The following is a 17,962-nucleotide window of genomic DNA, read 5'->3' as shown; positions in this document are numbered from 1 at the left end:
TCAAGAGCAGTAAAACGACAGCTCTAATTAAGTTAAGAGGTAGTTAAACTGGGAATTTAAACAAAATCCCATAGTAAAAAGTCAAGCTGAACAACGTCCAATAAACTACGAGGTTATAAACTAGACCAACGAGATGCGGGGTTTCAACAACAGCCAATCAGCTTCTTGTCCGATGGCTCCGTCTCCGGAAGTAGAGTAATGGTAATTTGACAGTGAGCGAGTCCAGATAGCAGCTTTTCGTAGCTCCTCAGACTGACCTCCGCTCCCAACATGGCTGGTGTTCGAGCTCTAGGTGTTCTCTCAAGATTGTCAACCAGACGATATGCTCTTCTCTCAGGTGGAGTACACCTTTTTTTCAGTGCTGAACTCTAACGGAAACAAAAACTGTGCGAACTGTGCGATATTGGAAATACCGGGCTCTGCTAAGGTGTCCCTGTCGAGTAATTAGCCTGTTTGACTAGCTGCTAGCTAGCTCAAATCAAATATGTAGAGCTGCATGTCACAACACAATCGTTTTGGCAGTCCAACGCATATCTTTATGAGAATCTATACAGACATTTCTTGCAGATATGATTTTTTAAAATAAAATAATTGTTTGAGGTTGCAGAATTTTGACTGAACTAGCAATGCTAACTAGCTCAATGCTAAGGAATCAATGGTGTGATGGCATCCGTTGTCGAAAAGAATAGTTGAATTAGATCATTTAGTTTAAAGCAGTAACTCAATGCCGTTGGCGATAAAGTTTGGATAGTTAGAAGCTGGATTTCAAGCGCTGTGCCATTCATTCGCCATTGTGATAGCCACTATCACTGAGTCTGGTAGGCGGAGAATCTAGGTGAAGGGTCATTCTCACATAGCACAGCTACGATCACCTGAGGTCAAGGCAGTCAAATCTAAGCGTCTCAGATACCGTGTATACATTTATTTTTAAGTTATTAAATATAAAACTCGATAATGTTTTGAATGTGTGGTAAAAATAGCACAGGGACAAGAATAGATTCAGATATAAAACGTTAAACTGTAGGTAAGTTCATAGAGTTTTCAAAGCAATTTTGATTGAAAAAGCTGTAAAAGACATCTCAGTTTATATATATGGTGTTTAGGTGTAAAACTAAGAAAATTGCAGCATTTTAAGGTCCGACATTCTCGGTTAATCTGTTCCCGTTCAGTTTACAATAAAACATAAAGCAACTTTTCATTTTGAAAAAATGCATTTCTACAATTTTAGAAATAACTGCTAGAAAACTTTCTGCAAACTCAATAATTGTTTTTTGTTCAATTGTAATAATGTTCCTGTTCCACTGTTTCCCTTCTCAGGCAGTACTTTCCGCACCTTTTCAGTAGCTCCTGCCATGCTTGGTAATTTATTTTCTTTATACAGAGCATATGTGAATAATTTCCCCTCGATTACATTGAAACTAATGTGCTCCTGCTTGTCTGATTTCAGCCCGAACCCATGTCGACTACGAAGTCAAGAATGACGTTGCCGTCATTCGGATCAACGACCCAAACTCCAAGGTGTGAACTCGTTCGAGTTTAAAATTTAAGAACCACGCGTCTCTGAGTTGCGCAGAAGAAATGTGACTCTTGTCGGTTCCCATGTCGACTTCTAGGTTAACACGCTGTCGGTTCAGATGCAAAATGAGATGACGGAGGTCATGAACGAAGTGTGGGCCGACGACGCTGTGAAAAGTGCTGTTCTCATCTCCTCGAAGCCAGGGTCCTTCATTGCAGGAGCTGATATTAAGTAAGTTTCCAGCGGTCAACAATGTTCTTTAAATATGAAAGATTGTCTCTGAAGTTGTCCTTTTGATCAGAAAACTCCTCCCACAATGCTCTGTGATAAGTTCTTGATAAATAAAATATCAAATTGAGTCTTAAGCAATATGTTTTTTGAATATATCGCTTGAAAAAACAACTTTGTTTTCTTTTTTTTAGTATGATCCAGGCCTGCAACACCGCAGAGGAGGTCACTAGACTCTCTCAGGCAGGGCAGCAGATGTTTGAACGGATTGAAAGATCTTCTAAACCCATTGTTGCTGCCATCAACGGTTCTTGTTTAGGAGGAGGCCTGGAGGTAGGAAGCGTAACTTTTAAACCTTAAAGATATTCTTTAGGAGGACGTATTGTAATATTGTCATCTTTTCTACTTTAGCTTGCCCTTGCCTGCCAGTACCGAATTGCAACAAAAAGCAAGAAGACGGTTCTTGGTACTCCTGAAGTGATGCTGGGCCTTCTGCCTGGAGCTGGTGGCACACAGAGGCTCCCAAAAATGGTTTGTGTGGGAAAGATTTTCCAAAGTCTGATTTGCATTAAATGTTGATTTCTTAGGCATCTTATCACCTCATAAGTACACTCATTTTCCATCAACCATACATGTTTACAGAATTCAGTGCTTTTCATTTTCACTGAAGTGTTGAGTATTTTAAGCTGGAAGATGAGCTCTATAGTTAAACAGAGTCCAAAAATGCCACTTTGTTTTTCACAACATCATTTTCTGTCTTTTAAATAATTTTTTTTTTTTCTTCATTTTTCTTAGCAGTTTTTTTAAATACTGGAATATTGTAAAAATGATCATTAAAATCAACAAAAATAGAGTACATGCTTATTTGAGATTTAGATGTTGGTAGGAACTTCCCAATCAGGATTTGTTTTGTTTTTTTTTGTTCCAGATACATATTCATATATGTAGGAGCAGGCATGAGCCATGAGTCACAGTCCAAAACTTGATTATAAACTATTATTGTAGTATCTATTTTTCCTGATGGTCAACAAACCTCATTGCTCCTTCAGACACTCATTGAGGAAACTGAAAGAGCGAGTAATCTCTTTTATTTTTTTCACCAAGAATGATGAAAACATTTAAATTGTGTCTGAAAACCCAGATCGGCTGCCTCACCTACTGCTGAAAGTCCAGCAGACATTTTTAAAAACGCCTTGGCATCGACATCCCTGATTATCACTCTTTAAATGTAACAAGAAAAATATTTGTATCTAACAACAAAAGACCCAGAAATATTCTAAGTGTGATTATTTTTCTGTAGTTATTTAGAAGTAATTTAAAAAAAAAAAACTGGCTCACCTGTTGGTAAAAGTCTGCTGTTGTGACCTGTAGCTTGGTCTTCCAAGTGCCTTTGACATGATGCTAACAGGAAGAAACATCAGACCAGATAAAGCCAAGAAGATGGGGCTTGTCCACCAGCTTGTTGACCCACTAGGTAAAAGTCTGCTCTTTGTTTTAATTCTCTAAAGTTTTGAAAGCTTTACTGGTTTCGTAAGACTTTGCCTTTTCCTTTCCATCCCTGAGTTGGGACGATGATTTATGTTTTGTTTTTTTTTGCTCATGCTCCAGGGCCTGGGCTGAAAAGTCCAGAGGAGAGAACAATCGAGTACTTGGAAGAAATTGCTGTTGAATGTGCCAGAGGGATTGCCAACCAGAGTATCTCTACTCAGCAAAAGAAAAGCATGATGCAGAGTAAGTTCTTTTTCCTTCGTTTGGTGTTTGAATCTGATGTTTTCTTTCTTTACAAATGGAGTTATTACTCTCCATCCGCAGAAATTCAAGACTACGTGATGAGCTTTGAGTTTGTACGGAATAAAATCTATAAAACTGTCCACGATAAAGTCATGAAGCAGAGCAAGGGACTTTATCCGGCACCGCTGAAGATCATTGAAGTAAGTAAAACCCAGTCAAGTCCCCAACAGTCTGCTTCGTCTTTGAATACACATAAATGTCTTTATATTAGTGTCGATTCTGATAAATGGTAAAAGTTAGAATCTAATGATAAAGGTATCAATCATTTGACCAGTTTTTTTTTTTTTTTTAATCTGTAAAATTCTGACAACCCGATACACATTTCTATTGATTCTGCTTGTTTATTTGTTTTTAAAGAGCTGTAATTATCATAATTCAAAATGTTTTTACTTCCTGCATAAACTGAACATATAACTGAACATTACTGTAAATTTCTTATAAGGTAAAATGAAAATTACAGTGCTGCTCGTCTCTCCACCACTGCAGTAAAATCCTCCAGGTTGTGAGATGAAGACTTTTACACGCCGAGCACAACTAACATGTTTCATTTCCTCATTAAATGCTCATTTATGCCTCCTTCTGCATACATAAATGGATCCATCTGTTTTGAAAGTCGTCAAGCATCACTGCCCCAGTGCTTTAAATGTGTGTATTAATTTGCGATGATTGGAGAGCAGTCCAGGGTTCACTTTCAAGCTCAGAGGCAGATTTTAGCCAATAGTTAACATGGCGTTAGTGGAGAAAACCTTCATTATGGACATTCTCAAAAGGCGGCACCGCAGGAGATGTAGATTTTATTTATTTTTCTTCCAGATTCAGAGACAGAGAGAGGGAACTCGTCATCCAACGTCGCAGTTAAAGCTGCAGTATGGAGCTTTTACAAAAACATGTTTTTAAAATATTTATTAAAGCTGTCACTATGTTGTGACGGCTTAATACGAGACAGGTAATCTGTGGAAAGATTGAGTTCGCTGTGTACGGCGGTTCATAGGGAGAAGGCAGAGGAGCTTGATTTTATTTTTTTTCTCTCGTATTATACTGTCAAAAAATAGTGACTGTTTTAACAAAAAAATGAAAATGTTCTTATAAATGTTACTGCACCTTTAAATTCAGTCTTGGTGATATTTCAAGATAAAGACAATTACTAAACAATAATGCTTTGTTTGCAGTTTGCCCAATTGTCATCAAAAAAACAGTTTTTCTTTACAGCAAGCAGACTTTAAAAGAAAAGAAGAAAAATCTTTATCTTTATTTTTTCTTTACTGTTTCAGTGTGTGAAGAGTGGAGTGGAGGAGGGCCCCATTGCTGGATACTTGGCAGAGTCTCTGGTAAAGTGTTGTTGCATCATTTGCACATTTAGTTCTTACTTTTTTTTTGTTTTGCTGAGCATAGTATCTCTTTGTTTGTCCCAGAACTTTGGTCAGTTGGCACGAACCTCAGAATCAGCCGCGCTGATCGGCCTGTATCACGGTCAGGTGGCGTGCAAGAAGAATCGCTTCGGAACCCCGGCGAGACCGGTGAAGTGCGTGCGTTTCTGATTACGGGACGGTTGCTGGTGATGACAAAACTATTTGCAGTAGAAGGTGACCTGCTTTCTGTTTATTCCCAGAACTCTTGCCATTTTGGGAGCAGGTCTGATGGGAGCGGGCATCGCCCAGGTCACCGTGGATAAAGGTGTCCACACAATCCTCAAGGACACCACAGTGGAAGGACTGGCCAGAGGAGAGCAGCAGGTTTTCAAAGGGTCGGTGCAAATCTCACGTCGGGAGGCTCAGAAGCTCATCCGACTTCTGCAGCTTTGCAAAATCTTGAATGTTATTAAATGCTATTAAGTTTCTTTATATATATTTGAACCAGGCTCAATGACAAGACCAAGAAGAAGAGCATCACCTCCTTTGAGAGGGACTCCATACTGTCCAACTTGACCGGTCAGCTGGATTACAAGGGCTTTGAAAAGGCCGACATGGTTATCGAAGCCGTGTTTGAGGACATTAACATCAAGCATGTTGTCCTGAAGGAAGTTGAAGCCGTACGTGTCGCCTTACTCGCTGAGACTTTACTTTTTTCTTTTTTTTTTAAACACTTTTTGGTAAGAATCCAGCAACATTTCAGCTAATCCTTTCCACGTCTGCCGGCAGGTCATCCCCCCTCACTGTATATTCGCAAGCAACACCTCCGCTCTCCCCATCAAGGAGATCGCTGCTGCCAGCAAGAGACCAGACAAGGTTGGATCTTGGAAATTTTGCAAATAGAAACTGAAAAAAAAAAACAAGAAACATTTGATTTGCAAGAAGAAAAGCTGAATAACTCTCTCCACGCTCAGGTGATTGGAATGCACTACTTCTCTCCGGTGGACAAGATGCAACTCCTGGAGATTATAACCACCGATAAGACCTCAAAGGACACGACGGCGTCCGCCGTGGCGGTCGGCCTGAAGCAGGGCAAAGTCATCATAGTCGTTGGCGTGAGTTTTAGGGCTCTGGCTGTCTCCTGTTTCTTTCAACATTAGACAGGTTGCTTGAAATTCAATTGGAAAGTGCTTGATATTCAAACTGCACAATTTGGTAAAGAAGCTGTAGTAAAGTTTTGGGACAAAATATTTTCCTTACCCAGTGATCAAGTGATTATTTATGTTGCGTTTAAATATTTGAATTGATCAGGAAGGTCATTTACTTTAATACAAACCGATTTGTTCAGCGTAAAGAGTATTTATTGTTGCTAATGGCTCAGTTAGTCATTGGTCTGTGTATTGGCGATTATACATTAGTTATTGAAATTGGGGGTCTTTTTTTAAATTGTGTTTAGTTCACATCCCAGATAATTTTGTGACAATCTTTAAAACATAAAATGTCGTATTTTAGCTTTACTTTTGTAGAATACTATCATAAGACATTATTAATCATAGTAATAAGTGATGTCATATAGTACTGAATTGAAACTATCCACTTTAGATCATTTGCATTGGTGGGTCTGGAAAAGTTTGAAAACTTAACTTGAAAATGAATTTTGAGGGGCGAGGGGGGGAATTTAATAATAAAAAAAATCTTGGTTGTTTATATTCACAAGCACTTTGACTCTAATTTTTCCTCAGGACGGACCTGGATTCTACACAACCAGGTGTCTGGCTCCTATGCTGGCAGAAGCAGTGAGAGTACTTCAGGTTAGTTGTTGCTGCAAAAATCCAGCTGTGACGTTTCTCTTCACAGATACCGCAGAATCCGAGTGAGAATTTCATTGCTTCTGCCATAACTGATTTGCGCCCTTTTCGTTCCCACGCAGGAAGGCGTCGACCCCAAGAAGCTGGACGGACTCACGACAAGCTTCGGGTTCCCCGTGGGCGCCGCCACGCTGGCCGATGAAGTCGGCATCGACGTCGCGGCTCACGTGGCCGAGGATCTCGGCAAAGCGTTTGGCTCCCGCTTTGGTGGCGGAAATGTGGAGGTTTTAAAAACCATGGTGGACCTGGGATTTAAAGGTATGTTTTTTTTTCCTCTGGGGGGGGGGTATTGTTCTTGTTTCAGTTTTGATTTATAAATGCTCCTTTTTGCTCACTTTTTAAATAAATGTTCTTAACTCTGAAGGACGGAAATCAGGAAAAGGCTGCTACATCTACCAGCCGGGCCGCAAAGGCAAAGATGTCAACCCAGATATTGGAGACATTCTGGAGAAATTCAAAATCACGCCAAACCCGGCCGTGTAAGTCATAACGAAACTATTGTACATGCAACAAGTGGAAAATAGCCAATGTTATTTTATCTAAAGGTGACAGTTTGACTCCAGTGGGTAAATCTGGTTACAACATGCATCCAGTTTTGTTTTCGGATGGATAAAGCCGGCTGACATTAAGCCTCTTATAAAACCCCCAACTTAAGTTGACTTCAGTCAAACATCCAACAGCAATTTTCAAATTGCTGTTGCATGTTTGAGAGCGAGGTTTGTGCCAGGAAGCCGGCTACTTTAAACTAATAACACATTCTGCCAGTAAGAACAAAAATAAACATTCAGTCAGAATTAAGTTGAAATATTTTTCAAGGAGAAAATCTAATTTAAGCAACTGGTCTAAATGCATAAGTTCCACGTAGCTTTACTACTTAACCTGCATCTTTTCACAAAACCAAAGCAGCTATTATCCTGTTGCTAGTTAGAGGTCAGATATTATCTAATATCTACGCTGTGAGTTTGTCTGTGGGTTATTGTTTAAACTCTTGCTGATAAAGTCGTTTCGCTCGTGGATGTTTTGCAGTTCGTCCGACTCCGACGTGCAGTACAGGCTCGTTTCTCGATTCGTCAACGAGGCGGTGCTGTGTCTGCAAGAGGGCATCTTGAACAGCCCGCTGGAGGGAGACATCGGCGCCGTGTTTGGACTGGGATTCCCCCCCTGTCTCGGCGGTCAGTCAACCGATCCCCGTTGAAACATACACAAACGTATATCCTTTATCTTGTTTACGCGTTTTGAAAAATATCCCTCTATCCGACACCTCCAGGGCCCTTCCGCTTCGTGGACACGTTCGGCGCCGACAAGCTGGTGGACAAGATGAGGAAATTTGAAGAAGTGTACGGGAATCAGTTCACTCCATGCCAACTCCTACTGGATCACGCAAAGGATTCCAGCAGGAAATTTCACAAGTGACCGACTTGCCAGTAGCTCCTAATAAACTCCAGTTTGCCACTTACAATGTGCCTAACATCGATTAGTGCTGACGGTGCACTTTGACCGGTTATTAGGTGCAGCTAACCTAAAGCGATGCTGTCTGATGCAATAAGTCCCAACCTTCACGACAGTTCTGATTTTTCACTTTTGTGGTGACAGAAGTGAAATCCCACAGATTGCATGTATTTTAGCTTGGTGTGCCTAATGAACTGGCAAGAGTGTGCAAAATGACGGCAACGGTGGAAGGCTGTTTTAATATTTTTACATAAATGTTCATTTGATGTATAGATTAAGGGGCGTATGGACATCAGTTATTTACACATTGCATCTGTAAAGACATTTGCAGAAGAAGAAGCGTTTCCTGCTGCCAAATGACTTTAATATCCATGAATGTTGAGGTACATAATGATTCAGCAAGTGTCTTGTTTTTCTTTGTACATTAAAGGTTTTCTTGCTTGGTATGGAGAAATATGTAAATGTGAAGCTACAATAAAAATGTTATTGATTAGCCTTTGGTTTTGCATATGAAGTTTATTTCTTTTTTGGACAGAAGTTTCTCGGGGTTAAAGAAAGAGCTGCTCACTAACGAATGTAAACAAACCTAAAGATGGTTTCCTTCAGTGAAGTCTTGCTTTTTACCCTCAACACATCAATTTAAAACTAGCTGCATATGGAACAAATGCCAGTTTTGAAATATGATTATCACATTTCATAACCTGAACTTTGCCAGAACTTTTTAGTGGTGGTCTCTTTTTTTTCTCTCTTTTTTTTAAAAGTAGAATATAAAACTGGATTTACACTATAAATCTGCTACACACTTCAAAACATTCAATATTATGCAAAGGGATTTGAATTGGTGTTCTTCAGATGCATTTAAAATTAAATGTAGTAAAAATATTCTAGTAATTCAGTTAAAAATGTATTTGTGTAGGTTTATCATACAAATTGATATATTTTAAACTGTTAAATGGTTTTTGCCTCACATTTCTATAGATTTTATAGTTATTCCTACTGTTTGTGTGATTTCCTTACACCAGCCTGTTTTCATTCCACTTAATTTTCCATTAATCTTTGGAAACTGCGCTGTGTGACCGACCAGCTACTTTAGCAATGACCTGCTGCGGCTTAACATAGCAAAGCTTTTCTATGTTTAAAATAGTCACTGTTAACAGAAGAGTAAAGAGGTTGGTTTTAAAAGCTGTTTTCACTTCACAAACGGAATTCCTCAATACAATTGTTTAGATGTTTGATTAGTTGATCAGTGCAAGTTGTTTGATCTGAGGCGTTTAGTTAAATGCGTCAAAAACGAAGAAATCTGAAAAGGGGGGATAAATGCTTTTTTAACGCAACTGCATCTGAGTTTCTCTTTTTTGTTTTAATTACACCTAAAATAAATTAGCTTTTCAATTATTATGATTTATTTGGATGTACCTGTAATGGACATGAAAATGGACAGAAAATTGGTTATTTAATTGGGATTCCTCCTGATAGATATAAAATGTCTCTCCTTTTTTTTCTTTCTTTTCTTTCTCTCTTTTTTTTCGAAAGGTGTGTTTACAAATCATTAATTTCCACAATGTGATCATGAGAAAATCCAGCTCAAATCCAATTCGCCGCGCCAGGTCACATGTCTGGTCTCCATTGTCCGCAGAGCAGGGTGTGTACAGCGGGGATGCTGCGTGGTCGGAGGGGGGGTAGCTGGCTGGCTGGCTGGATGAGCGGGTGTTTTCCCTTCAGCAGCATCCTTATTCCGTCTCTCCTTCCATCGCTCGCTTCCTGGGAAGATGCCCGGGACGGAAGAGATGCAGCGCGGGGGTGATGAGAAGCGGCCCGGGCTGACTTAGACGGGGCGTGTCTGCCGGTTGTTTTTGCTGCTGTCATCGCCGCTGCACCTGCGTGGAGGAGAGGAACGACTGACTCAGCTCCGGAGAATGGCTATGTAACTCGGTGAGGGACGTCAGCGGCATAAACACTAAATGATCGAGAGAGAGACAGAAAGAGAGAGGGGAGAAAAATGTCTGCGGGCAAACACTGCGAGGCGGTCAGGGTGGTGGTCCGCTGCCGGCCGTTCAGCAGGAGAGAGGAGACGGCGGGGTGTGAGAACATCCTAGAGGTGGATGACAGACTGGGGCAGATCACCATCAGGAACCCGAAGGCGCCACCTGATGAGCCGATGAAAGTCTTCACGTTTGACTCGGTGTACGGCTGGAACTCGAAGCAAAGGGACATCTATGACGACGCCGTGAGACCTCTGGTGGAGTCTGTGCTCCACGGCTTCAACGGCACCATCTTCGCCTATGGGCAAACCGGGACTGGCAAGACCCACACCATGCAGGGGGTGTCGAAGGACCCGGAGAAGAGGGGCGTCATCCCCAATTCGTTCGAGCACGTCTTCACCCAGATATCCAGAAGCCAGAACCAGAAGTATCTGGTGAGGTCGTCCTACCTTGAGATCTACCAGGAGGAGATCAGGGATCTCCTGTGCAAGGACAACAACAAGAAGCTGGAGCTCAAAGAGAATCCGGACTGTGGGGTTTACGTGAAGGACCTGTCTTCGGTGGTGACGAAGAACGCCACCGAGATCGAGCACGTCATGAACATCGGAAACCAATCCAGGTCGGTGGGCTTCACCAACATGAACGAGCGCAGCTCCAGGTCCCACGCCATTTTCCTCGTGACCGTAGAATGCAGCGAAAGAGGCCCCGACGGCGAGGACCACATCCGCGTTGGGAAGCTGAACATGGTCGACTTGGCTGGAAGCGAGCGCCAGAGCAAGACGGGCGCCAAGGGGAAGCGTCTGAAGGAGGCGGCCAAGATCAACCTGTCCCTCTCCGCACTGGGGAACGTCATCTCGGCCCTGGTGGACGGGAAGAGCACCCACGTCCCGTACAGAGACTCCAAGCTGACCCGCCTGCTTCAAGACTCTCTGGGTGGCAACGCAAAGACGGTGATGATCGCAACAGTGGGGCCGGCTCACAAGAGCTTCGACGAAACCCTGGCGACCCTGAGGTACGCCAGCAGAGCCAAGAGGATAAAGAACAAGCCTAGGATTAACGAGGACCCCAAAGACACCCTGCTGAGGGAGTTCCAGGAGGAGATCGCACGCCTGAAGGCTCAGCTGGAGGAGCGGGGGATGCTGGCAAAGGAGAGGCGCCGGAGGAGGAGAGACAGCAAGAGACTGAGCAAAAGCCTGGCGGGTATGGAGGACGATATCCTTTGCGAGAACGATGGAGACGTGTGGAAGGCGGCCGAGGAGGCAGAAGAAGACGGGAGGCGCTGCCTGATTCATGGGGGCGACTGTACCAAGATCCTGACCTGCCAGGGCAGCAGTGAGAAACTGAGGAACCTAAATCTGAACAGAAGAAGTCTGGGGGACATGCAGTGGGATCAAGATACGGTGGAGAAAATCATCGAGAAATACAAGGTGTTTGATTAAACCGATAAAACGAGACACGAGTTAAACAAAAAGGAATGAGCACGAATAATTCACTGTGTTTTTGTTCGCAGGCCATGGAGAGCAAGCTGTTGGTCGGTGGAAAGACCATCATCGATCACACCAATGAACAGCAGAGAATACTGGAGCAGAAAAGACAAGAAATAGCGGAACAGGTAAACACTGCTCAAACGAAAACACACCCCTGCTTCGATCGAACGTTTGCATTTAATCTCAATTGCTCGGTTTCTCAGATACGGAGAGAGCGAGAGATCCAGCAGCAGATGATGTTGCAAGATGAAGAGACCTTGGAAATCAGAGAGACGTTCTCCTCCCTGCAGCAGGAGGTGGAACATAAGACAAAGAAGCTGAAGAGGGTGGGGCACAATCTCTAAAGAAGTTGCCCGTTATCCGAATACTTGTAGGCGCTGAAAAATAACGCTGCAGCCGAACTGAATCGGTTCAAATCAAGTTTGTTTTGCTTGATGATAGCTAATAGTAATTTTTTCTATCCACTTTCTGCAGCTGTTTGCTAAACTCCAGCTGCTGAGGGGAGAGATGAAAGACATCTTTGACGAGCACGTCACAACCCGACAAGAACTGGAAGAGACTCAGGAAGAACTAACCAGAGAACTCAAGTACAAGTAAGACATGATCACTTTTGATGCTTTGCACTTTTACAGATCTTTGGCCTGCATGTGTGCAGTGGAGGGGGGGGGGTGACCCTGCCCATCGCCTTTGACACACCATCCCGACGGTGACGCATTGTGTTTTGGAAAGCTTTTTGTTTGTCAGGGACAGAAAACTGATCAGAGTTCATGATGTGAAGATGGACAGAGCGAAGTATGGGGCAGTCCTGAAAAAAAAGAAAAACAGAGACACTTGATACTGGGATGGAGGCTCACCTTCCTGCAAGGACAATGATGGTGAAGATCCAGACTGACTTACAATGGAATAGGTTTAGATCAGTGCATATCAGTGTGTTGCAAAGGCCCAGTCGGTCCCCATGGACAATGTGTGGAAAACTTGTAGCTGGTGTAAAAATCAATACATTTTTTTAATCGATTGAATGTCGTAAAACAATAATAGACCCTTAAACGTCCCCTTTAGTTTTGTCCTCTGGGAATAGTATTTAGCGTCCTTTGATACTAGGCTTTATACTAAATGAAGACACCTTAATAGTTTCCTACTGAAGGTAAAATAATAATTACCTAACAGCATTTAACAGGGCCATACTTCTTAAAATCATAACTTTTGCTGTAATGAAAGTCTGACTTTCATAAAACACTTTTTTTTCCCAATAAAAACTTGCTTGTACCCAACATAACATCCATTGCAACTGATTGGCATTATACTTAAGGTCTGCAACCCAAGCTTTGATGTAATTATCGTGATATATTATAAGTACTGGTACAAAATTTTGAATAGTGATGATTAGATCTTTTTTTTTTTGCTTCCTTATTGTTTGTTTTTTATTACGTTTGCACAAGTTTTATCACTTTGGATGGACATTTATTTTGTATTTTGCAGATATCTTCTGATTGAGAATTTCATCCCCCCCGAGGAAAAGAACAAGATCATGAACAGGCTGCAGTTCGACAGCGAGGAAGATCAGTGGTGGCTACAACCGGTTATTCCTTCAGAGAGGTCAGTAAATCAATTGCTCATCGATCTCGTCCCATGCCACTGAATCCACTGAAACTACAGAGTCATGCAGGGTGTGTAAATCTTTTACCGAGTGTGATGAAAGTAAAAACCATAACAATCCTTAGAACCGCTCATTGAGTTCCGAGCCTTGTGGGCCTAAACCTCTCCCAGCATTGAAAAAAAATGTGTCAAGCTTGTTGCAAAAATTGAAATTGCCTCCAATATCACAAGATGTCAGTCGAAACTCCAGTAGTGTTCTTTTGCAGAATCAGTGCGCCATTACGACACCGGATTATTTTCGTTTGTTTCCAGAGGATCTGTGTCTGAGTCTAACCCCATCCTCTCTGATGTGTTCTCCCAGTACACCCACTCAGGTCAAGAGAAGGCCTCTTTCTGCTGTGGGATACAAGAGGCCAATCAGCCAATATGCACAGATGGCTGTCGCCACCGCTACTGGGACCCCATTTAGATACCAGGTCAGTGCTCAGATATTTACACCACAAGGCCAGATGGCAGACAAGGAGCACTAGAATGATCTTACTGTATTGCTATACCATGTTCAGAGCAGCCTTGTTTGTGAAGGCCTCAACAGTCTGTATGCAACGTTGAACTGTTTTTTATCTTTTTCATATTTATCTTAAAAATAACTGGTGCTCTGGCACAGCAGATTTTGATTCTGCTTTAATACAGATGCTATACATTCCATTGAAAAAATATTGTCACTGTGTAAACGGGTTTAAAGTACCGTATTTAAAAAATCTGTGTGGCATGCATTTGTATTGAGCCCCCTTTGTTCTCATACCGCTAAGCTAAACAAATACCAGTGGGACCAACTGCTTTCAGAAGACATCTAATTCCTGAACGGAGGCCACTTCTGCGTATTTTAATCGAAACAAGAAGCTCACCATGCACACTGTAAAAACACGGTGGTGCTAGCATCATGCTGTGGGGATGCTTTTCCTCAGCAGGGAGAAGGAGACTGTTCAGAATTGATTTTTTTTTTAAAATCGATGGAAGTAAATATGAGTAATATTGGAAGAAAAATTGTAAGACTGCAGAAAACTTTCTACAGGAAAACAACCCTCAACATATAACCAAAGCTACAATGAAATGTTGGTTTGATGTGTCTTGTCAAAGTCCAAGCCTAAATCCTGTTCGGGATCTGTGACGTTCGCAGGCTCTCCATCCATCCATCCGTCCGTCCGTCCGTCCGTCCGTCCAGACTGATTCATCTTGAGCTATTTTCAAAGAAAACCTGTAGAAGAAAAAAGAAAAAAAAGAAAAAAGTTATTTTCTGATTGATGAGGACATATGAAAAACATGCAGCCTTAGTTAAACTGACAGACAGTGCTACAAAGCGCTGTCTCAGGGGAGAATACAAACCCATGTGAAATCACATGAAGCCCAAACACTGACGTTTGCAGTTGGAAAGTAACCAATTGTGTAAAAGTTTAAGGAAAATTAATATTTTCGCACGCAAGTCATTATAAATAATTCAGCCTCCTCACATGCATTTGCGACGTTCTCAAACTCTGCACGCTTGACTTTCGTCAAACAATAATCAGCTCAGCGACGATCCTTCCCTTCTGTTCCCTGATATTATCGGAAACAGTCACTCATAATTGCACTATAAGCAGTGTCGTCTGTTCTTACAGGCAGAAAACGTAATGCTGCTGGAGTTAGACATGTCCCCACCGACCATGTTCACCTTGAACCTAAACGGCGAATGCCTGGAGAGAGCCTTCACCCCCAGGCTGCTGCCGGATCTGCCGCTGAATGTGCGCGCAAGAGGCGCGTCGTCTTCAAGGGTCAGGAAGTCCCAGTCCTGGTAAGTGAAGGACAGAAAACAGAGGAATATTTAATTCAAAATACTTCACACGCCCTTTTTGGAAACAGTAATGCACAGCATAAATGAGCTGTATCACATTTTTGTGGTGTTTTTTTTTTTTTTGCAGTTACAGATAGTTTTATTTTCTATGGTCTGCAGGTATCAGGCGCCACAAGCTGCATCCGTCACATCGTCCTCATCCTCCACTATTCTCACATGTGAACCTCAGAGCTGCTCTCCCTCTCCGAGACGAAGACCGTCCTCTGCTGCGTATCTTTCTTCGGGAGGACCGGTCCAAACGAGCCCCTGATTATCTGTCACATTGTGTCCGCTGGCCTTAGTTCTCTTTATGTGCCCGGTTAGAGATGGAAGTTAAGGAGGATCCATGCATATTAATTCATTTTTGAAGCTGAGTTTATTTAAAAAAGTAGAATAGTTTAAGTGAAAATGTTCTAATTTCTTAGTTTCAGCATGTTATTATACCTAAGCTTTGTTTTATTTGACAGAGTGATTTTTGTTTTGCATCTCTTACAGTCATGATAAAAATGCAAGTGCTTTTATGCGTAAGAAATCTCAGATGAAAAATTATCAAATACTGGTCTTTTCACCCCTCTGCCATTTTTTTTTTAAATTATTATTATTTTTGCCTTTTGGGTACAAAATGGTGCAGTGTACTGCAGGATGTCTTTGTACTGACAGAGGGATGTTTTTAGCCCACTTATTTGAAAACTGCTCCCAAAGAAATGACTCCAGAAAACACTGCTTTGCAGAATGGGGTCGCCTAGACCCATTTTAGCTTGTTCAGGCGGCGAAGGGGTCAGATTTCGTAAGAATCAGCTGAGCTATACAGGGATCAAACCACAATCAGTGGAAAAGGAAAGTAATCCAAATTCAATTAAACTTTACTTGGGATTTACTTTATTTTAAAAATGTTAAAATTGTTTGATCAGAAAAAATATGCAAACAAAATATACGACCAGACAAAATATTTTATTGTTTGATTGGTAAAAGTATGTCATAATACAGATTTAATGTGCATTAAATGTACCTAAATAACTAGTCATCAGAAAGTCTGATCTCCTCTATTAATCATTATTATCTACAAGCAATTAGGAATGATTTTGCACGGTGACCAAGTGGAAAGGTACTAATTGTAATCTTAAAGAAGTAATTGTTGCTATTGTCAATCTTAGAAAGATATAACAGCGTTTTCTTGACAAAAAAAAAAAAAAAAAAATCAAAACACAATGACATAGCTGAACAACTTGTAGTATCTGGAACAATGCCTTTTAGATGTGTAACTGTTAAGCATGTTGGTGGAGAGGTGATGATGTGGGCTTGCTTATTGACATCACATTTCAAGTGTGCAAAGCTGCATCCGAACAACCCACAAAACGTCTGGAATAAAGTATATTCTTGCCTTAAATGCTCCCAAAAAGAAAAAAAAAGTTGCGCACCTTTCAGTAACTCTTTGTAGCAATGTTTTTAAGATGCACTCAATGCTTTAGCATTCTGTTTTAATATTCATAAACAGAGTTGCTCATCTCAGATTGTATTAACCAAATTTTTAAAGCCAGTAAGCTTTTTGATTGAATTTTTTTTAACGTATGGTTATTAAAATCTTAGAATTGAAAGTCTGTATGCTCACACAGTTGTAGACAAAAGAAAAGATGGCCATGTCTCTGCCAAACACATCAAGGCTGACCGAATGGGAGAACATCCTAACGTAGCCTGTGTGCTGTATGATGTTTTGCTGCGGTTTTTGGGCTAATGTAATTGTGAATCCAAAATGTGAAAGAAAGCTTGCAGTGCCGTCTTGATTAGCTGCCTTACTTTTTCATGATTGTGGAAAGTCGACTTGCTTACATAACAAAATAAACACTGAATAGTCTCGAAGTGCTTATTTTGTCATTCTTCATTCAAATCTGTATTGCACTTCTCTTAATGACTCTCCTCATAGTTGCAAGTGACAGTTTGTAAAATCACAGGGTGTCTCTTACCATGTCATGGTCTGTTTTTCTATTGATTTCCTTGCAATTAATTTAATTCAGATAAAACCTGCTCTCTCAAAAACACACTTCCCTCCTCTCACAACTTTGTTGGCATCATATAGCACATTGATCAGAGTTTTTCTGAGTGCGCACTTGTGTGTTTTATTTTTTTCCTATCTGGTCACCTGCCTCCCTTCCCCTTGTTCCAAATTTTTTTGCTTGTATTTGGTATGGCTGGAGCCAAATGGCGGAGCACTATTTAGGAAAGCTGCATTGGTTTTTAGGAAGACTTTGCAACATAAAATGCCGTGGAAGTGGTTTGAAGTTCAAAGTAATGTATTAAAGTTATTAAAAGTTCAAATTAATTCAAGAAAATTTCAAGTTATGTTCTCATTCTCTCTCTTTTGTCTGTTTACATACACATATTACTGATTAGATCTGATTGGTGGACCTTCACATAAAGTCCAGTTCAGGCCAGAGTCACACCCCCCGATTTTGTTGGGTGAGGCTGCCAGATACAATGCATTCGACCATAAAATATTTAGTAAAGCTGCAGTTATTGTATGTGTTTTTTATGCGACATCCACATTTTAATAAAATTGATAGGTGGTGATATGTCAATTTCTGTGGACTCAGTGTTATAGATACCATAAGAACCATCGGTCACATGGTCATATAATAGGGATGGGATGCAATGTAAAAAAACAAACCAACTAGAGGATTTCTTAGTCTTATTTAATCAGATTTTGCTTGACAACTTAATAAATGACGTGTGAACTTCGACAGTAACAGTAGATTTTCTTGTTTTGTTCTTAGGTTGTGTGCTGTTGTAACTAATGCTAGTTTGGTGTCTATACAAGTAGGAACATGCTTGCGT

At 41.2% G+C, this 17,962-nt stretch overlaps 2 protein-coding genes across 2 annotated transcripts; both read left to right on the top strand.

Moving 5' to 3' along the window:
• Positions 1-182: 182 nt before the first annotated feature.
• hadhab (hydroxyacyl-CoA dehydrogenase trifunctional multienzyme complex subunit alpha b) lies at positions 183-8,696 on the top strand. The gene is made up of 20 exons (XM_015003409.2): positions 183-337; positions 1,318-1,359; positions 1,448-1,518; positions 1,614-1,747; positions 1,939-2,077; positions 2,156-2,275; positions 3,116-3,218; positions 3,353-3,475; positions 3,557-3,675; positions 4,807-4,863; positions 4,948-5,057; positions 5,145-5,279; positions 5,393-5,564; positions 5,674-5,760; positions 5,859-5,999; positions 6,627-6,695; positions 6,815-7,010; positions 7,117-7,231; positions 7,779-7,924; positions 8,020-8,696. Exons 1-20 carry the CDS (start codon positions 271-273, stop codon positions 8,163-8,165), a joined length of 2,292 nt encoding a protein of 763 aa, XP_014858895.2. The 5' UTR covers positions 183-270; the 3' UTR covers positions 8,166-8,696.
• Positions 8,697-9,527: 831 nt separating this feature from the next.
• Positions 9,528-16,990, top strand: kif3cb (kinesin family member 3Cb). Its single transcript, XM_015003408.2, has 8 exons — positions 9,528-11,610; positions 11,694-11,795; positions 11,874-11,996; positions 12,145-12,263; positions 13,150-13,266; positions 13,628-13,742; positions 14,922-15,094; positions 15,254-16,990. The coding sequence occupies exons 1-8, from the start codon at positions 10,201-10,203 to the stop codon at positions 15,402-15,404; spliced, it is 2,310 nt and encodes a 769-aa protein (XP_014858894.2). The 5' UTR covers positions 9,528-10,200; the 3' UTR covers positions 15,405-16,990.
• Positions 16,991-17,962: the final 972 nt, after the last annotated feature.

Source organism: Poecilia mexicana, unplaced genomic scaffold, assembly GCF_051168715.1.
Source record: "Poecilia mexicana isolate PSO_F unplaced genomic scaffold, ASM5116871v1 scaffold_22, whole genome shotgun sequence".
NCBI lineage: Eukaryota > Metazoa > Chordata > Actinopteri > Cyprinodontiformes > Poeciliidae > Poecilia > Poecilia mexicana.
The sequence above is the reverse complement of the archived record's forward strand: the minus strand, read 5'-3'. Positions and strand labels throughout refer to the sequence as shown.